Source organism: Syngnathus leptorhynchus, chromosome 18, assembly GCF_054491065.1.
Source record: "Syngnathus leptorhynchus isolate UIUO chromosome 18, UIUO_Slep, whole genome shotgun sequence".
In the NCBI taxonomy this organism is placed as follows: domain Eukaryota; kingdom Metazoa; phylum Chordata; class Actinopteri; order Syngnathiformes; family Syngnathidae; genus Syngnathus; species Syngnathus leptorhynchus.
The window spans coordinates 6,384,593-6,407,980 of NC_141212.1; the positions used below are offsets into that span (position 1 = coordinate 6,384,593).

The window sequence follows — 23,388 nt, forward strand, 5'->3', positions numbered from 1 at the left end:
ATGGTGACAACTGTACATCACTACATAATATGCAACGTATACGTAATGAAAAGTTTTATTTTAACAATACAACACATCTTGCGTTATGTTAAATATGAAACAACATGGACACAATTGTTTCTGACAAATTTAAAATATAGGTCAGCAGTATGCAGATTTAAAATTTGTTTTCCTTTCACAAGTTCCTTCTAAGAAACTGCAGATTGAATGATAACATCTCAAGTAAGGCGAAAAATAAAAGAAAAAACAAAAAAAAACTAAAGAAAGAGTGAGCAGATCAGACACGGTATTTAGCTGTAATTAGTATCGCCATAATTTATCACATTAGAAAATCCAACAATTATAGACAAGTATAGACGGTCCAATCCACGTGGAAAAACTTTACAAGTTATATCTAGTACATTTATGCATGTTCACATATTAGCTATTCCATATTTACATATTTGTGAAATGTGAATAAATGCCATTTAAATTAGTCTCAATAAAAGAAAAACAAATAAAAGGCATGCCTTTACATCCTTCACATTTGCAAAACAATTAAATGATAAAAAAATAATAAACAAAATAGAATGGATGCTGCACCCACAGTGAAACAATATAACTGTAGATAAGCAAATCTGAAATCTTTTCATGTGGTATTTTTGTATCTCAGGCTTAATTTACAAACAGTCAGTCACTAGATATGTAAACGTTTCGTCACGTGAAGACAAGAACAATTGTTGTAGGTTTAAAATAAAACTCCCACGTTGTTGTAACATGCCTGTCATGTCCGTAAGGCGGGTCAACGCTATAAGTGGCACTTGACAAAATGACATTTTCAAAACGATCACAGCACCCGACCAAGAAAAAAAGGGTATAGCGAGGTTGGAAAGCTGCAAACACAGACTCTTGTTCTAAAAATAAATACTGAGGTATTGAGGAGAATACTGAGGTGTGCTGGCTTCTCAGAGTGGTTGCCGCCACTTAAGGCCTCAGATGGGCTTGTGTCTGTGGTCTATGATGGCCTTCCAAAGTTTACACAAGATTCCGCCTCTGCACAAGACAAAAAGACATAGACGAAGATTTTTAGTGTACAGAAATTAGCTAGGATAATATTAGTAGCACTTGTTGTAGGAAAATGGATGGATGTATAAACTGGTGCCCTACCTTAGTCTGAGACTCTTCAGATCTTCTCTTGTGACATTGTGGAGGATGTCATTCAGTGTGTATTCCTCACCGAGGATCTAAAGCACAAAACATCATGAAGCTACAACAAAAGCATGAGATTCAAATTTCATAAAGGCAAAATTTGATCCACACCACATCTATGGAGTCCTGGTCTGCACCATAAAGCCTCAGCCAGCTGCTCAGCTCTTTCTCTTCACATTTTTTGGCAGGTTGATCCATACGCGTTTCTGGACCACATGTCGGCGTGGAGATGTTTGCTGGAGATTAAAGTTTTTCTATGAATCCATTTTATTTATACGACGTGACAGAAGACTTGTTTACCTGTAGTGTGAGATCGCAGTCGCAATAGTTTGATCTCATGCTCTCGTTCCTCCAGAACTTGTTGAAGGATGGCCTGATATTCTCTCTCCTTCTCCAGGAGCTGTTCCAGCAACCTGACATCACACAATTAAGAGGAAACATCAGGATGCATAACAAAAAAACTATCACGTTGATGTTTAGAACCACAGCAGATTGTAACCTGTTGGTCTCCAGCTTCATCCTGCCTAGCTCCATGTTCACGGAATGTTGTGCGTTACGGGATTCGTGGGAGACAGTAGAGTTGAGTGTACTGACCCCCGAAGTAACCACCGTTTCATCTTGACTGGAGACCTGCGCCGGGCGTCTTTGGTGCGCCGGGTTTCTCTCAGTTTCCTCGTCATCGACGTCCTCGTGGTCAGGCGCGTCACTCTCTGAGGCCAAGCTGAAGTGAGGCCTCAGCTCTGAACACAAACGTACACAATTTACAATATTTTAGTAGGAATGTTCCACAGCACTTTTTTTCCAGACTGATACTAGTGCGAGTATTTATACTTTGAGTACTCACTGATATCAATAACTGATACTTTTGAAATACATACATTTCATTTCACCCAATGACCTTTCTCTCTGATGTAGATGCCGATGCGCCAAACATTTTTTGCTAATGTATCGATGACTGGTATCGGCAGCCTCCACGAGTTCCCGATACTTTTGTCAAGTTTTGAACTCAAGCCTCCTATTGAGACAGAGGAAGCGCTGAAGAATTGCTTCAATTCAACAGACTGAATGTGCTGCTCGAACCAAAATGTGAGGACATTCAGGTGGTTTCACGCTGCTTTTGCAGACTATTATGTAAACCTCGGCAGAAAAACTGCTCTTCCCTGCAAGTCGAGGCACAGCACAGAAGAAAGGGAGCTTGAAGAAAAAAACGAACCAGTTAAACCGGTTCAATCGTAGTTTTGATTGTGACGAGTCTCCTAAGTCAAACTGACTCCAGATCTTCTATAAAATGAGGCAGGTCAGGCCTAATAGGACAAATTAATTGTTAGACAGCAATGTCGTTACCTGGCACCAAGATGGTGATGGCGGTCTGCACTGCTTTTCGGATGATGTTGTCCAGGGCAAACATCCAGTGCGGCTTGATGTTGTGGTTTCGCAAGACTTTGTTCACCTAAAAACATCAAAAGTTCAGTAATAAGCTACCAGTCTTCTTTCTGCTGTCATTTTTTTCTTTCAACCAACAGGGGGCATTAGAGCACCAACATTACAGTATTACAGGCTTATGCAATGCTGAATCTTCATAATAGTGATGTCCTATCATTTTTCTTTGTAAAAAGAAACTAAAGTAGGCTGCAAGGGCCACTTTGACATTCTTCTATAATTTATTAAAGACACTAAAAGTGATCCATCAGGCAGTACAGCATTTATAAGAGGCAAAGCAGAAAGACCTTTTCTTAGATGTGGCATCATTATTTTTGACAGATTACCCTTTTTATTGCCGCCCTTAAAGAGTTTTTAATCATTATTCTGGTCTGACTTCAAGGCTGAAACATGAAAGTCTGCTCATGTAAAATGACAACAATTAAAATGGAGTCCTTGATATAATTCCTCTCATCATGTTTCTGCTACTTACAGCATCCTGAAAGCCAAAGAGTACGACCTGGAGCTGACTTATGGCCGTGCTGTCAAAGTCAAGCTCCAGCTTGAGTTGAGACAGCGTGCGGGCGATGATTTTCCTGTCAGCCACTCGGACAAAGTCAGCCAGGCTGACCACCAGGGTGGAAATGTGCTGAGGTTTCATTTTCATTTCCTCTGATCCCTGCAGGTTCAATGAAACATCCGGAGCAGTGTGACTTAGTCATCAGTATTATTTTACGAGCATGCATCTAATTTTATAACTAACCTGTGAAAGGGCTTCCATTAGGTTGGCCACCACCTTGTCCTGGTCCTCGGTCAGGATCCGGTGCAAGGTGGCTCGCCTCTCGCTGTCTTTCCTTAGCATAAAGAAGCCTGAATCCTTCTCTTCAGGAGATGGAGGGGCACTATGGTCCTCGAAATTCTCAACTGGAATGCTGAAAGAGCAAACAAATTGATAGTTATGTATTTTGATATATAATAGCCAGCAACAACAATGTGGGTTGACTCATCATACCTGAGGAAGAGCGATCGGGGCCCCTTGACATCTCGCTCGCTGTAGCACTTGACGCTGGGCTTAAAGATGAAGGGGTTGGTGTTGAGGTCGTTGTCAGGGGAGACGGACCCATAATCGCTGCTGCTGCTGGTGTCCTCGACCACTACGGGCACTGGCAGGGAAATGCTGCGCAGATATTCTGCAAATAAAAGAGTCGAGAGCCACGTGCAGCATCACACACGTGCAAGCAACTACAATTATTTTCTGTTTTGGACCAAAAAAAGAACATGATTCAAAAAAGTGAGCCACTCACCTGTACCTGGTGAAAGAGCTGTAGAAGAAATGAACAAAATACATGTCAGCGGAAAGGAGTACTTGATTTGTGTAAAATATTTTCATGTGTTCACAAAGGCAAAAGCTCTAAATCTTCTTGTACTAATCTCAACATCATGTGATTCATTTTGTTTGTGGGGATTATTATGTGTGTGGAGTTCAATAAATAAACTGTGAAAAATATACTCACCAGCAAAGCTACTTTTACTCCTTTTCTTACGGCTGGTGACGGTGAGGAACTCATCTGTGAGCAGGTCGAAGGCGGTGGCTCTGCGGTCCGGGTCAGGCTCGAAGCAACGCACGATAAAGGCCTTTGCCTCCGATGACATGGACTCTGGGATCTCCGGGTGGATCTTAAACATGCCGACCTACAGACAAACACACAAAGCCTGAGAGGGTCAATCCCTTCATGGCAAAGTATTTGCCTAGTGTCATGAACACAGAGTGAAACGTGGCTATGTGGCTGATAAATAACAGTGAAAGTTCAAGCACGAGATTTTCTTGGCAACACGTGTGTTCAAATGTCTTGTCGTTGCTGTTGAGGAATCTTGACCTGTGATTAGCAGTAAGACATTCCACAGGGATGAGAGAAGAAATACCGCAACAAGAATTTATTTTTTTGGTGACTTATTCTACCTTTGACAAGATTTAATAAAATCCGAGCATATTTCACATTCGACATGGAATTTCCCCTTAGCAGACTATGGAATCTTCTTGTTTACTTCATGAGCCATTTAGCTTTAGAATTCCAAGCCAAATCCACGTATGGAATATTCCATGATTCAATCTCAGATGGCTGTGCTATAATGCGTTCCAGACGAGTTTTAAAGAACTACACTGTGCTGTCCTCAATGTTGGCACTGGAATAACAATTCGTACAATTGGCAAGCGGCTCATTAACGTCAGTGTTTCCAAAAAAAGACGGGGAGTGGAAAACATTGTCGCGTCATGTGTGTTTGTTTAACCAACACCTCATAACGGCAAATTTGTATTTTGCAAATCCAGCGGTGGTATCTTACTGTAGGTTAAAAAAAGTGAAGTTGAACTACATTCTTTGTGATGGCTGCCTACTGTATGTTTAAGAAATAGTCTCAACATGTATCAGCTTGTCCTTTGTTTGTATACAAAACCTTGTGAGTCAAATACTGTTGTTGCCTCTTACCTTAAACATAGCAGCCTGTGGTTCCCCGAGTTCATAGAAAGGAGGTTTCCCGGTAGCCATCTCGATAATAGTACAGCCCAGAGACCAGATGTCTGCTGGCTTGCTGTAGCCACGAGGACCTTTGTCTATAATCTCCGGAGCCATATATTGTAGTGTACCTAAAAATAATAATAAAATGGCCATTAAAGTAGCATATTACGAGTTGAAAGATTCAGATGCGGTTGCCATGGTACCCATCCATCTAGCCATTTTCTATAGGGCTTGCGCTCATGTGTTGGAGAATATGCCAGAAGATTTGGGTAAGACATTAGACTGGTTGCCATGTTTTAGGAATGTGGGAGACTGGAGCCGAGACCCGAGATCCAAACCTCAGAACTGTAAGGCAGACATGCTAACCACAAGACCACCTTGGTAAAGGTGCTATTCTTACTGCCAGTCAGTATGGCACCATCAGAATTGTAGCTATTATTTTTTATTATTATTTTTAAATATTCTTTAAAAAAAAAAAAAAACACTGGAAAACATTCCCTCATAGAAAATAACATCATGTTTTTTTTTTTTTTTTGCAGCCAAAAGATACTTTTGAGTTTTTTGTTTGGGTTCCCTCTAAATGACATCATGGGGAGTTGGCGCATGTTCTTGTAAACTGTTATAATAAGCTTGAAAGGGGCTTTTATTGAAGCCTACAGCAAGAACGGTTACTTCCAGAAATAACATGGTCATTGAACGAAGCACAATGAAGCGCTAATAATAGCTTACTGACTATTTACTGCTCTGAGGAGTACACCCTGTGCTAGAAACAGGCGGCGGCTCGTTTAAAGCAGACGTCACCTAAAAAAAAGGGACCGGCCTGTTTCCGAAACAACCTCTGCCCCATTTCAAGGTAAAGTCCCTTTTCCTTTACTCACGTCAGGGTCCATTAAGGTTTATTGTGCATCAGGATAATTATTAATATGCTTCATTTTTTTTTACACAAAAAAAAGCTACCAAACAGTTTTGCATAATCCTGCTCAATATTTAATGATCATGTTTTAAATTAGGATTACGGAGAGGTCACAATGAGTCCGTGCTTACCTGTGAATGTCTCAGTGCAAGGGTTAATCCCAGCCAAGCGCTTCGATGTGCCAAAATCGGATATCTTTAGCACGCCGCTGTAGGTGTTGATTAGCACGTTATCACCCTGAGGATTTCAAACACACACGGTGAGAAGAATAAATCCCAGTCTAGTGAGATACAATAAACTGTGGATGTATTGCAAATAATCTATGACCTTGATATCCCGATGTGCAATTTGATTGTCATGCAAGTATTTGAGGCCCTCCAGGATCTGCCGTGTGTAGAAGCCTATAGTGGGCTCGTTGTTTTTCAAGGGGCCCCATTTGGATCGGAGCAGGGCAGAAAGACTCCCTAGGCACAGCAGATGCAAGAAGAATGAGTCTATTCTTTTTAACCTGAGTTTAGCAGCATGGTTCAGAGTCGTCGTGAAAAAAATTGCACTTTTTTGGGGGATAGGGGGGTCCGTTTGCACATAAAATAAAAGACTTTGAAGCAATAGTTGAGAATATTTTTGAAGGTGTTGACTCGTAAAAGTCAAAAGCAAAAATCAACAAATGCACCTTGATCATCTTGCCAACAAACTTTATTACTGCCAATTTGCCACAATGGCTAAACACAGCTGTTGTGGGATCAGGGAGCCAATAAAAACACCTCATCTATATCTTCCCAAAATAAATAATGAAATCATAAGGTGTGGAACATTTATTCTACAGCTGGTTTGTTTGTAAAGACTATGAGAATCTAATGGAAAAACGTGATTTTGCTTTTGTTGGCTGACTACTAAAGTTGTAACGGACAGACTAAATGACTACCATATTCCTTTATATAAAATTTTTAGCTGACAGAGCAGATCTTAAAAAACACAAATACATCACTCGGTTATGTTTATACAGCAATTTGGGACCACTGTACAATTATTATGATGATCATCATTACCAGTGCAAACACTATGATGGTGTCAAATGCCTTGTTACCTCCTGGCACTTGCTCCATAAAGATCTTGATGAAGCCGTTCTCACTGATGGAGCCGAGATACTGGACAATATTCTTGTGCTTAAGGTGCTTGTGAAGGGCAATCTCTTCGTGGAGAGGTTGTGAGTACCTGGAAACAAGAAAAAAATAATTCAGGTGACATAATGTTGACATATTAGCTTTTAAATACCATACTTTCCGGACTATAAGGCGCACCTTCAATTAATGGCCCATTTTAAAACTTGGTCCTTATATAAGGCACACCGGACTATAAGGCGCACCATTAATGCATCATGTCAGATTTTTAATCTAAATCAAATCCTTCTCCATTTTATTTTTTTATTTCAACTTCAGATGCAACAAATTACTTTATAATCACAAAATAATGATCCTTAGTCTTTTTGATTCATGATTCATAGTCTTCAGCGGGCCACTTATGATTGATTTCATGACACAATGCTTCGGGCCAGTTTAAATTTAGGAATGTGGTCCATATATAAGGCGCACTGTCGGCTTTTGAGAAAAATTTAGGTTTTTAGGTGCGCCTTATAATTCGGAAAATATGGTAATCTTCATTTTTAAGATAACATGTAAACAAGCTAAAAACAAAAAGTGAACATGGCAGCTTTTTTTTTTAACAACACACCAAGTCTGTCAGGTTGCACCCTTTCTGAATTATTCAGCCACATTCTCATTACTTTGTGCTGCCAAGACATATGGTGAGGGTATCAGTATGCCAATGCCATCGCTCAATCTGGGAGCTTGCCTGCTGCAAGTCTTTGCTCAAAGCAGTCTCTCATGTTAGCTCAATCTAAGCCACAAAGCACCAGACACATTTTCTTGATCTGGGCTTCACACTTTCACTTCAGAGGGAAACTTCCAAATGACTATAAGCGGTAATAGAGCTAAATAAGAAAAGACTGGTCCGTGGCGGGAATGTCTCACCTACTGTCTCTCTCTGGTATCTCCTTGATGGCTAGCCGGACCTGGTTGCTGAGGTCTCGACCTGCGTACACAACTCCAAATGTGCCTTTACCCAGAACTACCCTCTCACCGTGTTCGTCATACTCGTAGTCGTACTGCACAGATAAATTTATACATCAGATGAGTAAAAAAATATTGGCTTATTATTTCGAAACAGCAATAAACACATGCTCTTTTTCACCTCCAAGGCGTCAGTATCACAATCTCCTTCATCTGGACCTCTCCACGCCTCTTCGGTGATGCTGTTGACCAAATCGCAGAACCTGACAAAGACATGCCTGCTTAGTCCAAACATTAGTTACTGCAAACTAAAATGTGTGTTTATCTGGGTGTATTAGTTTTGTTTGTCTTGATTGAGTTTTTTAATATCACATAAGCTAGTGAGCCATTTTGTCTGACTGTTGTCATTGTTTTCATTTTATTATCACTAAAGAAGAAATTAAATTTATACTGCTGCTATACTGTGTATAGACTGCATTTTCCCAGATTTAAAAAAATAAAAAATAAATATTTAAAAAATATATATAAAACGTAGTGCCTTTGTAGCATCATCATCTTTTTTTAATTAATGTTGACAATAAAGGTTTTCCACTTTTGTTTCATTTTAATTTTGAACATATGAGTAATTTGGCTGATGTTTTTATCCAGACGGTGTTAAAGTATGTTTACAAGCACACCTCCCACACAAGACTTAACACCCTCACCATACACAACCTGGGATTTAGCACATTGTCATATAGCTAGGTCTGCATGTAGGTGCTGCACGTGTGCATGCCGGCCCACATGCCACACACACATACATATGCACGGGTCAACACAGTTTGCTATCTCCACCTTCCTTCTAACCACGTTGCTGTCACACAATCACTTCTTTACGCTCTATTATTCAAAGGAGAGCGCCATGACAACAGCAGGCGTGACTCATTGATGTTCACGGGCCACATCACGGTGCTCGGAAATGTCTGAACGCTCAGTGCTTCGGTGTTCAGCAGCAAAATGAAGCAAGGTGTGTCGGCTGTGTGAAATGTAGCACCTGAGGGCTGAGCTGACATGAGTGCCTCAAGTGGAGATTGTTATTACATGAGCAAGACAATTTGATTGTACACAGCACCTCTGCTATATTGGCCACAATATTGCATCATTTTAGAAAATTAATTTTCACGTTTTACCAATATCAGGTATAGTTAAAGATACCAGCCTTATTTCAAAGTATCGATGTGTGACAGGTATCGGGTGCCCTATTTTAGTTACTTGACAATGAGGAAGTAGAAATTAGAAAACTAGAAAATTGCCATTAACTTCATGCAATGAAAAAATGCTTTATTGAATATATAGTTTTTGTTTATGTGTGTTCTAGAAATCCTACCACCAACCTTTTACAGTGCATCTCCGTACAGAAATAAATCTGAAAGTCCTCCGCATTGTGGAGAACGTAGAGGAAAGCACTACGCTCATCAAACTTGGAGATGCTGAGGAGAGACAGTCAACATATTACCATGAGAGCAGATATGAGTCACGTGGTAAGTCAATGACATCATCCATCAGCCTGTTTGTGCCTTGCAGATGTAAAGAGACTCCCGGTACCCATCCAGACAAAACTAAATGCACATTACATGTGTTTGGATAGCTTGCTATTGTGTCTCACTGGCTTCCTACAGGCTGAGTGGGCTCTGACAAGGAGTCGTTCCCTAGCAACATGTGAGCTCTGCACTTTTCAGTACAAAAATGGAATTCCTCTGAGAATGGTGGAAAAGCGAGACGCTGGGAACTTATTACCTCACCAAAGCAGACCGCAGTATGAAAGGGGGACATAAGTGCAATGTGCACATCTGTGCCTGGGAATTAAACCGAATGTTTCTTGCAGTCATGTAGCCGACATAGTACATATGTATGATACATGTGTAATCGTGGTCGATATATTTAGGTACATCCGCACACTCTAATTACCGTATTTTTCGGACTATAGGGCGCACCGGACTATAAGGCGCATCTTCAATGAATGGCCCATTTTAAAACTTTGTTCTTATATAAGGCGCACCGGACTATATGGCACACCATTAATGCACCATGTCAGATTTTTAATCCAAATCAAATCATTCTCCATTTTAGCACTTTTATTTCAACTTCAGATGCAAAAAATTACTTTATAATCACAAAATAATGATCCATAGTCTTCAGCGGGCCACTTATGATTGATTTCATGACACAATACTTCGGGCCTGTTTAAATTTAGGAATGTTGTCCACATATAAGGCGCACCGGACTATAAGGCGCACTATCGGCTTTTGAGAAAATCTTAGGTGCGCCTTATAGTCCGGAAAATACGGTAAGTAGTAAATAAGGTTGTGTAAGATCGATAATGTGGAGTTTTGAACAAAAGCCTACAATTGTAACACTGACCTGACACCTCGCACAGATGTGGCGCTGAAGTTCCACTCGTGAATCCCCTTATTCTGCAGAACATATCATACACGGTAATGATGCACCGATTAAAACATCAGCGCAGTTTCCCGCTGTGAATAAATCACAGTGTCCCATGTGGAATACAATTTGCTGAAAGCTGCATTAGAGTAGTTGAACACCGTTGGCATTATCCAAAAATGGGTCGATCGATCTTTCGTTAATGAAACACATTAGCGGTTATTTTATTTCATTAGCTTCAGGAAATGGATATAATGAGGGTAAGCAAAATGAGGTGAGGGAGAGCTGATGTGGGATGTCTCTGTGGTGCAACTAAGCAATAAAGTATTGAAATATGAGAAGTTGCTTCTATGAGACACTCTAAGAGAAACAAACCATACATATAGCGATGGTTTAAATCATAGGTGTCAAACTCAAGGCCCGGGGACTAGATACGGCCCACTACATAATTTTTTGTGGCCTGCAAAGACTTCATGTGTCAATACTAAAATTACAAATTGTCGTCACTTTTTTAAAATGCTGGAAATTATTAGTACCATTCATCTTTTTCAAATATTTGAAGTTTTTAGTTGCCTCTGATTTCAAAACTAGTTCATCAGTTTGTTGCGTGGCCGATACTGTATATAATATAAGCCGTTGATGGTCATAATGCCCCACTGAAAAAAAACTATGACTATGATGTGGCCCGTGACAAAAATAAGTTTGACACCCGATTTAAATAATCAACCAGACCTTGTCGTCAGGAGTGACGTGCCAGATGGACACCGTGTTGTCATCCACGTCTTTGTTTATGGACAAATATGAAGGTTGGTAGACTTTAGTCGGCTCCAATATCAACACCTGACCAAAGAATACAAACCACTTTTATATATGACATCGTTAGTTTTGCAAGGTGGTTTCCGCCTGGCTGCACTTACAGGAAATCGTACAGAGGAAACATCTTTTTTGGTCGCCTCGACAAGAAAGTCCATCCAGAAGTCCATTAATTCCAGTTTGGGGGCTGGTTGTTCTTGGGGCTTCTTGAACTGCTGATAGATCAATATGGTCTCCACCAAGGAACGAAGATACCTGAAATCAATGTATACATATATAGAGAGCTAAAGACTTCTGTTCACACAATGATTCAAGCCTATTGTGATATTTTCTCCATGCTTAAATAAGTCACATACTCGCACACAGATGGCAACTAAGCTCTCGGAACCAAAAATGGAGCACATTTCAGATCACAGACACCTGCGATGGTCGAAGCCCAAAAGTGTGTATTTTTTTTTTTTGGTCTTGCAGTATGTGTCTTCTCACCAGATAGGCGCTTTGAGTTTGAAGAGCTTCTCAGAGGCCTGGATGACCCTGGTGTTGTCGCAGGCCAGGATGCTGGCCCCCAAAAAGAAACCCACATCCCAATAACTCTGCAACTTATCCAAGCTGCCCTTTTTACCAAGCAGGCTGCTCAACTTCACCCCTGCAACAAGATGATGTCCAAATTATGTTAGCAAGACTGAAATCACACAATCATAAAATGTCTACTCACCAACTTTGCGAAGCTCAAAAGAAGTCTCAAACTGGTGTCCAGCCGCCAAGAGCAGAACAGCGTAGTTGATCCCAGAGTGTAATGTTGGCTCCGACTCAAAACCCATTTTAAACCTTGATAGATGAGGACAAATAACTTTAATAAACACACTTATTCCAAGATATGCATCGTCTAAATTCCTCAGCATGTTTTCTTTGAAATAACAGATGACTTTACATGGCTCCTGGAGCTTTGTGAAACACTTTGTTCGAAAAATGGCAATTAGAGTCATATTGAGTTGAGGCCCCAAAACGACAACAGCATTCATTTCATGAGTAATATGCTCATCGGAGGGTATGAAGGTTATTAGGAAGCGCTGCCGTGTAGTGACAGGCCAATAACAGCCAGATGGGACTAACTGTAATACCTGAACCAATATGAAAGCAATTCCCACTCGACAGCCATCAACAATTTCATGTTGTTTCTTTCCGTCGTTCTACTGCAGAGTTAGCTCACATCAGCTTGTACAAAATATCGATTTATTCCAAATAAAATCTTGCACCACTATAATGCAGTGTAACTAATAAGCAAATATAAAACCAGAACTTACACGCATTAAATAAACGACTATTTTAGTTGTGTCGTCTTGCCGTCTCACTCACCAGCGTGTGCCGCTGTCTCGGCTCTGAGTGTCTGTGAAATGCGATTCTAGGAACATGTCCTTGTAGATCCGCCCTACCAGGCAGTAGATGTCCGAGGCCACCTGCTCCTCGGTCTCCACCAAGGGCAGCATGATGTCTAGGGCCTTCTGTCTGTCTCCTGGCTGATTCCTCCTGTTAGCAAAAACACAAGACAAAAGCACATAAGCATAATATAATTTTTTTTCTACATTAAAATACAACAGGATAGCAAAAAAAGTGAAAAAATGTCAATTAAGAGGCATTAATTGGGTTGTTTGTCCATATGCTAACTCACCTATTCAGTGCAAAGGCATAGTGGAACTTCACATGTGGATGTGCCACAAGGTCAAAGGTCGGCAGCTTCCCCAAGGCCTCCACCAGCTTCACGACCGACTCATAGTCCTACACAACAAATAAATGACACAATCATTATGAGCCACTTGACATCCGAGGACAATATAGATATCATCTGTCTTACTCTCAGCAACACTTTGTGCAACACTTAGCACGTTTTTGTTAGTCTGAAGTTGACTATACCCAAAGTGTGCTTAATAATTCAGTGCAACCTCACTGCTCGCAGTTACCGTGAATGATTCATGAGACTGAGCGCAGAGCGTAAGGAGCTGGTCGGTAAATGACATTGCCGAGACATCAAGGTAAAAAATGAAAAGAAAAAAACAAGATGCAGATGGTGCTCACAATTGGACCCTGCTGCATTTAAAAAAAAAAAAAAAAAAGACAATTACCTGAATGTCTCTGTATGTCAGTAGCAGATTTATGACAATGTCCACCGAGAGACACTCAACATTGTCCAGCCGCTGCTGTATTCGGGCCAGCTCGGAAGCCAGTTCTGGTCCGGTGTAGAGTTCCCGAGCTTTACGAATCTCACTTAGAATCGTTTCACGAAAATATTGACTGTGAGAAGATGGAGGAAGGGGGGGTGCAATAAGACATGGATCAGTCAGTTTTAGCACTGTCAATAACAATGCCAACAACAACAAAGAAACACATGGCAGCCTTTTTGTGGTACTTACTGGGAGCTGGCCTGCGAGACTTTGAGTAGCTGGATGAAGCGGTCCAGAAGGGGCATGCAAATGGGCCCCAGCAGCATCTCAAAGCTGGGCTGCATCAGTTCAGTGAGGCCCTTCATTAGACTGCCCTCGCAGCAGTACACTTTGTTGTGCGGCGTCACCATGTACGGGATGAAGGTGTAGTTGGCTGAGCAAGTCTATTGGCACAAGATAAACAGGAGATTAACCAAGATATGATTTTCTTAGGAAAATAAGATTATGATTGAGTATTTTTTTTTTTTAGAATACATTGTTACTGGAGTTAACTTTTTTTTTACACTTGCAAAAATCAAGTTATAATGTTAAAATATAGGTCACTCCAAAGTGGCGTGTTTTTAAAATTATTTTTACACTTGGATTTATTTCCAACCATTTCTTATACCACTGATTACAGTCGCGCTGTTTTCAAGCGAAAGGCCAACTACAATCTTGACTTGTCCATGGCATGGCAAGTCCAACAGAGATTTCCATGGAATAAATACTTTCATTTTTCCACTTGCAACTAACATTCCATCTGAGAGGTAAAGATTACATTCTCCTCTTTGAAAAGGGGCCACATTGAGGAAGTCTGAGCTAATTACCCACTTTAGGACACTTTAAGGAAATGAGGTGAGGCTCGGGCTAAGACCTCCACACACAATTGAGTGTTTATAAGGTGCAGTCTAAACAGTCGGGAGTATAGCAGACCAGGGTGGAGATGTCTGAGTCAGTCACCGCAACCCCAACTTGAGCAACTTTCCTCCAAAAGTAATATACAACAGTTAGGAACTGTTCTTGCTCCTCACCTGATGAAAATAATTATTTTTTTCCTGCCGTGGTATTGGACAAGAATGTGGCGAGTGCGCTCAGTCTAGACAAAAGGACACATTGACCACATAGAAGAAGTAGCTTCTATTTGTTTGAACTTCTCTCTAGCTTGTGGGCTGACTCTGCTGAATAAACAAAGAGGATTCAAGCACATGTGGTGTTTACAGATAGGAAAAATAAAGATAAAGTGGCAGGACATCTATTTGTCCTTAAGACACAAGGACCTACAGAATGTCAAATATTTGGTTAAGCACGAGTGTGCGAGGGAGTGTGGGTGTGTTTTCCTGACGTTTTTAATATGCTATTGTCTGACATTGGCATTAGAATAAGAAGGAAGTGAAAGGAAGGCGTGGCCCGCCGTGAAGCACTTGAAAAGCAATGATGCATCTCGGACTCAAGGCAACGCAATGTGGTTTCATTTTTCTCAATATTGTCTCTGAATGAAAAAGGGAAGATGAATATAAATGATCAAAAACCAAAGAGTCAATACTTCCAGTTCTCCATGCAAACTGCTAAAGGGCTCAAACAAAAGCAAAGCAAGTGCATGTAAAAGAGCTTACACTTGAGTGATTATCAGTTCACCCCGCTGCGTATGAGTCAGTGTTTATGCAGAAAGACCTTTCACTTCCTCACTTACACTTAAATCACGATTTGGGGGGGGCGGGGAGAATCATTTTGCTCAACAAGTCAATTTAATTTTTCTGGTGGAAAAATTGATTGCACATGTATTATGTTCTTATGTGTGTGCGACGGTTTGAAAAAAAAAAAAAAATCAAAGAAGACTTACGGTGTTCTTCTGGCAAATTATTTCCTGATGGATGACAAAAGAAACAAATTTAGACATTCAAATTGAACTCTTTAACAGTAAGACTAGAAAAAATGATTTTATTTGAGGACACAATGGCCTCTTGAGGCTAAAAACAAACAAGTCCACATATAATTCCATTCTAAAATATTTCTAAAATTAATCTGCTTCCATAAAATTAATAACACTGGAACAAAACACAATCCTATTGCCACCCCCAAATATATCCTTTAATATCCGAGTGCGTGATTAAACGACTTTTTATTTTTTTCCGGGTGCATGTGTGACGTTTGTGCCTACCTGCAAAGACTGGAGCGACTCGGAATTGGTGTCACAGTAGAGGATGATGTTGTTGGCCATGCTGAAGCTCTCTCGGACTCCCAGGTGGTAGAAGAGTGACGGCTGGCGAAAAGCGTCCGTCATCTCCACTACGGCGATGTCTGATAGAGACAAGCAGGTACGGTCAGGATAAATTTAGGATTTATTACAAAATGGCATCAATTGAGCTACACTTTTATATTCACTGTGGTCTAAACATCCAAATGCTATTTGACACATTGTAAACTTAATAAAGGTGATTTATTATAATGCCGGTGGACCATTTGACCCTGTAACAAATGTTTCTCTTTCAATCATTTCCTATGGGAATTGAATCTTGGAAAGTATGTTTGACCTTTAATTTCACATGTCTGGAAATCCCCAGAGGGAATATGTGATCTAAAATGGACTTCATTTAGTCAAGGGTAAGGGGGTCAGGGTTGGTAAATAGTGGCGACAATAGCTTGAAACTGCCTTTTGCCAGGGTTTTGTTAACTATCGATTCTGGTGTCGCGGACCAAGAGGCTTCAAAACACAAAACCTTTCCAATAAGACAATGGCTCCTTTCCTTTATTTCATATTGTGAACGAACATGAATACGCCCAGTACTACATTCCTCTCCAAGTGAATTCTTATGTGCTGCATCAACAGGTCAGGTAAATATTATCAAGTGTCAGGTGAACCAGCAGGAACTAAACTGCTGGTGAAGAGGTGGAGCATTTCTTGAAAGGGGGAGGCTACCATCTTAACACACTGCATTCCCGAGTATTAATATATCCAACATGATAAAACTCCAAAAGTAATTATTTCTTGCACAATATTATGATGCCTTTGACGAAAGAGTCAAAGCTTGTGTCTTCTCAGCAGGATAAAATTTGAACATTCTGTATTCAGATGACTTTGTAATATCTTAATTATCTGACAAATCATCTGAATGAATGCCACTGTGTCAGCCGACATGGCAGTATGAATAGAGAGCTGTGTAGAGAAGGCAGCGGGGTAACTTGAGGCACTCTGTCAGCTATTAAAGCACCAGATCACGCGCAGTCTCCTCACTGCCATGTGAATAAATCATGGAAATATGTTTAAAAAAAAAAAAAAAAAAAAAAAAAAAAAAAAAAATCGTCTCAGGCTACCATTAGGTTTTCTAAGGTCATCAAAATAGATGCATGGATGATAATTGTTGCGTGTTGGTTAACAACACATTTTATTCCTGTGATCATTTTCTGGGTACATTACGCACCTAACCTACTAGTAATTATACCACTGAAAGCACGTCAACTACAAAAACAACAAAAAACATCTACAGAAGTCACTCAGGTGGGCCGATTGTGTGGGCCTGTATTTTGTCAGCGCATTGCTTGACTAAAGTACATGTTATAATTAAGCACATTGGACCAGAACAGAGGATGTTGTAACCATGGCGACTGTTGGAAACCACTGTGAAAGATTCAGCCGTGTCACTCATTTGCCGCTGAGGGTTTTAATTTGAAGGCTACTGGAGAAAGAGGTGAAAGTCACTGCATTGGAGTTGGTCCCACCCTGAATACACAGAGGATTTACTGTCTCCGTGCTCTGTTGGAAATTGTTTCCCACACTCAAAAAAGGAGTTTTCTTTGTAGGGGGAAATAGAACCTCAGACAGTCACATCGAAGTTCTCAGCCAAATTTCCAGGAATTGCAATAACGGGTGTGGTGCTCTCGACTGCGATCACCTCTTGTACTGAAAACGTTGACTGTCAGTAAAGCAGCTACCTTTAAATCGGAATCAAAAGTTCTTGCTGACACCTGATACATTCTTCTTATCTACAAAACTAAATAAAATCATGCAGGAAATGCGGCCAGTCTACCAGTCGCCAATGCCAGTCACCTTATCGGTGCACAATCATGACTCAGCAGTTTCACTCGACACTGTTTCTGTAAGATGTTGGCAAGCTGCCACGACCTTTTCTAAGCGGCGCTTAGGGGATTGAAACTGTGGTAAGTGAAAGCTGGCCTTACAACAAGTCCAGCTTGTCTGACAATACCCCGTTAAACTACATTGGATGGTGAAATAAAAAAAACAAAACAGTAAAGATGTCAGACTTTACTTCCGATTTGTGAAAAGTTAGTTCCTTCTGGGTGAGAGCGTATTGAGATTTTGAGGAGTTTCTGACCGAGTGTCCTAATTCTGATATCATGCTCTCTCACCTGATGTGCAAATGAGCTTGCAGAGTCAACAAGAGAGAATAAACAATTTAGCAGGGGGGGCAGCTGATGAGATTTCAGAAGCTGAAAGAAATGTGCTGCAATGAATCTTTTGCAACTTTCACTTTCTTGTGCATCCCCATACTGCAATCCCCCGGCCAAAATTTTTCTTTTCCACAGCACGACACGACCCAGATACTGAGAGACCAACACCTTTTCTCCATATTAACAGTCAGCTGCCGTCTGGGCGGGAACCTGCTGCAGGATTTCTGTGCCGAGCTTTCATTACTCGCTGTACACACGTGCAGGAAGAGGCGGCACTGTGTGCGAGCAGATACTGAACATTTCTGGGAAAAATGCTTTGGCACTCCCGTGTGAACTGTGAAACATTTCCACTGAAGTTCAGAACAAGATAAACAAACGGGAGGGGGGAAAAAAAGGTGAACCTACTGTGTTTGTTTGGCCAGAGAAGTAGTGCTATGACGCCAATGCTGTGTAGTTACTGGAATGGTAGACTGACTAGAAATTTATTGTTATTGAACTGCATTTTATTTTATTTATTTTCGGGGCGGGAGGCGGGGGTATGTCACCATAATAATAATCCGGCCCCCACGTCTTGAATTTGTCACCTGTGCTCTAAAACCAGACAAAAACCCAATACTCAAACTGCTATGATCAATTTGTGGAGATTAGACTTTTTTTCTGGAATTTACACCTTTGAGGTTACACAAGACCTGAAAAAGCAAAACATGGAAGCAAAATGACAAACTTTAGTGATGCTCGCTGAAATTCACGTGCATTCAACCGGCAGTAAACAACTTTTGTACATGACGTGACGGTTGCAAGTAGCGGCATGCAAAGTTGTCTGCTGAGCCCAGAGCAACCAGTCAAGCAGGCGTCCATCTTCCAGGAAAAGATGTGATGCAGCAAAGGTGTGATCTTTGACACCCATGACTGGACATGGAAAGTATTCCAGCACCAAGTAGTCATGATGAATGACATTTCCCTTCCACCAAACAAGTTGAAATCGCATAAAAGCATCTCAATGCATTCATCACTGGAGTAAACTTGCATCCTTACCTGCGTTGTAAAAGATGTCTAGCACTGAGGTTTCTCCAAAGTCCAGCTTTCCAAAGTGGATCGTTTCCAGTTGGCTACCAACTGTCTCACAAGCTTGCTTGAGGCATTGCAAAGCCATGCACTCGGCATTGTTCTGTTGGTTCGGTTCATTGTTCAACACATAGGCGACACTCACCGGTCTGCTTTTGCACGACTTGCTCGTGGACAGCAGACCGTCACCGTCCATCGCACAGCTCCCGGAAGTGTGGCTGTGCCCATGACATCCTGTCACCACGGATTCGTGCCAGAAAGTCCCGGCTGCAGGAACCGCAACACCCGATGTAGCACTTCCGCGGTTGGCACCGGTGCTGTCCCCATTAACATCAGCCCCTCTGGCGGGAAAAGACCCAAGGCAAGGCACGGGCAAAGAAATGCCCTCCTGCTCTTGATTCATCTCGATGTCTCTTATGGCGTTGATCGAGAAGAACAGCGCGGCTGAGGGATCTCCATGGAGAGACAGCCTGCGGTTACGCACGTCAGTTTACGCGTGGCGCCACACACCTGCACAGCAAGTCTCGCGTAAGTTTAACGCGTCAATTAGCCGCAGGGCAAAGTCATGCTGAAAATGTTGCACCCTGCACGTCACGGCGATTGCTTCAAAAACACTACTGAAGAAGCGGACAAACAACCATCTTACTGCCCCCGGGCTTTCGTGACAGATCCAAGTTGTGCAAAGCTGCTGCAGAAAGGCAACTTGATTCGACGTTTAAAGTCGTGCATGAAATGCACGATCCATACAAGCAACACCAAACAGGAGTCCAACACCCACCAGTGACAGTGTTTATCTTCAGTTCCGTCTACTTGCAGTACGGTGGGCGGAGGCAACGACTGAAAACATCGCGGATGTGGGCGGGGACACTGGGACCACTCGAGAAAGCAAAGGCACATCTGAACTGGAGCGTTTGCCATGGCAACGCATCTCTAAAAACTGCCAAGTGAAAGTAATGTTGATAAAGCAACCGTTTGATTGATTGATTGATTGATTGATATCTTTATTTCGAACATCCAAAACAAAAAAGAAAAATCAATATTCAATATTAATATGAGAGTAAATCATGGAAAAGGTAGGAAACATTTAGAATAAAAAAACGATCTAAATAATGCAACAAATATATTAACATAAACAAACCAGTTATTTAATTTGGGAAAGTTTAACCAAAGTGTGTCTATTTTTTAACCAGTGTCATTCAAATTTAAGATTATAGCAATATATTATAGCTAGATAATCAATTATTTAGTGAGAAACATGTATAAATAGCGAACAGAGAATATTTCTCGCCTTTTAACTGTATATTATTGCAACTAAATTGGATGAAACGATGCAATTTGTGTGGACAATATTTGAAACATGAGCTTAACAGGTTCTGTTTAGCTTAGTTCTTTTCATTCCTGTTTCAGGGGTGACGTCTTGTGGTTAAACTATGGTATTACAGTCTAATGTCCAAATTGCAAAAGAATAAGAACTGTATATGAATAAGTGCTGTCTGTACATGATTAAAAAAATGCCTTGCAAAACAAAATGTTAACCCAATTTTACCACATTTTTACATATATTGAAGGAAAACGACTCAAGCCTGAAAACATCATGACATTCAGTTCTCGACACAGAAAAAAATAGAGCTACTGAAATATTGAAGATAAAAAAAAATCTACACTTTATGTGGTGAAATGTGCAAGTCTCAACAGCACTTACAGTAATTTTACTCCTATGTGCGCTCGTGTATGTTCATACTACACTAAGTCACGTGTATTATATTGTTGTTCGGGTCCCAGCAGTTCATTATCCTACCACTAGATGTCGCTCAATAACAGCACTTGATCCATTCAAGTGCTGCACTCCAACTGCGTTGTTGAGTTGTCACAGTCACACCCAACTCGTCCACAAGACTGTGATAATATTGCTCTCTTTTTTTGTTGTGTTTTCCAACCTTTACTGAGCAAAGGCACATACTTCACATTCAAAAAAAAAAAAAAAAAAAGCTCACGGGACAGCAACAAACAAAACTGCCACAGCAAGTACTATGTGCGAAATAGTGAGAGGTGGGACACACTTTAGCACTCCAATTTGTTCATAATACCCATCAATCATTTTTCAAAATTTCTGTTTCTGTTTTGGACATCCGTGTAAAAAAACAATCATGCAGAGGCAAATCATCCCTTGGCATTTGATATTCTTCACACTGGGCCTAATGACTTGGATGTGATTTGCCACATCTTAAAGCAAAAAATAAATAAATAAAAATACAGACCATATAACAAATGAAGAGTTGGATCTATATGTGGGTTTTACTGAAGTTAAATGTCCACAGTCAGTCTATGCTGCAACCTGCAAATAAAGCCACTCACCATGAAATGGTCACTCGGCTCTGAAATGGAGAGAATCACTCACATGGCGAAGGAAGTTCAGTTAGTTGGGGGCGGTGCAGGTAAGCGATAGACACTTTGAGGCACAGACTTATTGCATCCCTCCATAGATATCTGCCAACGTCCACACAAACATTAGTGGAGGGTGGGGGTGGGGAGAACAAAATTACAGAAATCTGCTAAGTTTGACAAATGGCAGGCGTAGCTTTGCCACTAGCTATTAGCCTGCAATGATTAATAAGTGAGAAAATAATTGCACTTCATTGAGATTGATGACGCCCCATTTAACCTCCCCTCTCATCGCACCGAGCATCGAGATGAGCCTCGGACATGCTGCCGCTGCCTCGAACACAGACGCGCGCACACACACTTTTTAAATGATCCTACAGGGCATTTTTCAAACGCCTTGCAGCGCTCTGATCATAAGTTCATTGTTAGTAAGTGAAAAACAATGATCTGAGCTCTAGGAGGCCTCTGGGAATCTCCCTCCACCAATATAGAAGCATTTAAGTCACACACCGAAGGGAATCAATGCCAGTGGAGCCACCATTAAGTCCAAAGCTAACGAGTTTGTGAGTTTGGACTTCTTATTGGACTCGCGTGTGCGTGGCGGAATCTGATCGTCCGTTTCAAAACGTGTAGAAGATTGGGATTTTCTCGGGTTAAAAGGCAAACAAAAGCCGGCGCGATGAGTGTCGTCGTGCCTCTCAATCTGCAAAGAGATGCGGTCAAGGTTATTAAAGAAGGATGTAGCGGCGCAAGATGGCCGCCGTTGTGACCAGAGGCGGTGTGCGGAGATAAATGGTTGACCCAGCCTGGTGTCAGGTTAGGATTGATGCCACTATCAGCACCACTGCTTTCCCAATGATTTTTTCAAATCTCTGATAGAGTGTGTTATCTAGTTACTGGCATGAGGGCAACGGCCTGCGGGCACAAGAGAAGGTCAATCTATGAGGACAATCTTTGTTGGACTAAATGAGAAAAAAGACCTCACAAAAAAGAATAAAAAAGCAGCTGCTAGGTCTCTGGGATAAGATAAGCCAAATTACTTCTCTTTAGTAGGATAGGCCTCGGGGACAAACATAAAAAAAAAAAAAGTGAGGCAGCTGTTTTGGCTCTCTAACTTCAGTGTTGTAGATTTCACCCGGATGCTTCCTTGAACTAATGTTGACGCAGTGCTGGGAACCCCTTGAGGAACAGGGCTGCTCGTCTGCATTCACCTAATGGATGGACTTGACAGGAGAATTTCCAGAATAGATCACGTAGTGTAAACAACCTGCATCAACATCTTTTAAAAAAAAAAAAAAAAAAGTTTGACTAATTTACCCGTTGAGGTCCTGATCAATAATTGTGTGTCGATAATGATGGAGAGGCGTGCGAATAAGGGGGAAATGATTCCACTCATTGTCTGAGAAAAATGAAGGTGTGGACATCACCTCGGGGTGCGGCAAGATGTCCACGGGTGCTCGGACGACGCAGGACTCGATAGAAGGGAAGATGAATGACCTAGACACATTTTTGTGGGGCTTCCTTCATCACTATCATTCATTTTTTTGTATAATTATCTAATTATTTTATTTAGAATGCAATAATACTATGAATTCATTTTCTGCTTTTTATATTTTGCAAATAGATGAATCTTGGTAACTGTTAGAAAGACTTCTACACCACCGCAGGGACTAATTGAAGATGCTGTTCTGCAACAACATCTCAATAAATTCATTCAGTCTGTCACCACTGTTTACTCTGTTGATCCAACACCAACTGATAAAATGTCACGATGTCCTCATCACGGGGAAATCATTAGAGGCCATTCAGGAGCAATGAAATCTTACTAACTGACATGTTGAAAGACTTGAACATAATAATATAACATCAACAACACAATGGAAAAGAATCACAGGCTTTTCTTTGCACTGGGTGCTCTTCTTCCAAAGTTTCAAAGTAGGGGGGGGGGTATTAAAACAGTTTGAACATTGTGCTCTAAGTGGATTGGGTTCCTGTCA

At 41.1% G+C, this 23,388-nt stretch overlaps 1 protein-coding gene across 2 annotated transcripts; it reads right to left on the minus strand.

Annotated features, from left to right (window-relative positions):
* Nucleotides 1-39: 39 nt before the first annotated feature.
* map3k5 (mitogen-activated protein kinase kinase kinase 5) lies at nt 40-19,881 on the minus strand. 2 transcript variants are annotated; one of them, XM_085937161.1, is made up of 31 exons: nt 19,788-19,881; nt 18,980-19,519; nt 15,696-15,835; nt 15,378-15,401; nt 13,748-13,941; nt 13,460-13,628; nt 13,009-13,115; nt 12,696-12,866; nt 12,055-12,167; nt 11,826-11,985; nt 11,444-11,594; nt 11,259-11,366; nt 10,506-10,558; nt 9,479-9,574; nt 8,287-8,368; nt 8,067-8,200; nt 7,124-7,251; nt 6,364-6,500; nt 6,168-6,273; nt 5,094-5,251; nt 4,122-4,299; nt 3,912-3,929; nt 3,620-3,797; nt 3,371-3,539; nt 3,101-3,286; nt 2,533-2,638; nt 1,688-1,928; nt 1,489-1,601; nt 1,300-1,424; nt 1,147-1,223; nt 40-1,032 (listed from the first exon to the last, which is right to left on the minus strand). In XM_085937161.1, exons 2-31 carry the CDS (start codon nt 19,410-19,412, stop codon nt 972-974), a joined length of 4,116 nt encoding a protein of 1,371 aa, XP_085793287.1. In that variant the 5' UTR covers nt 19,413-19,519; nt 19,788-19,881; the 3' UTR covers nt 40-971. The 2 variants fall into 2 exon arrangements, with proteins under 2 accessions (XP_085793287.1, XP_085793286.1); XM_085937160.1 differs by having other exon boundaries at nt 18,980-19,825.
* Between the last annotated feature and the right edge of the window lie 3,507 nt (nt 19,882-23,388).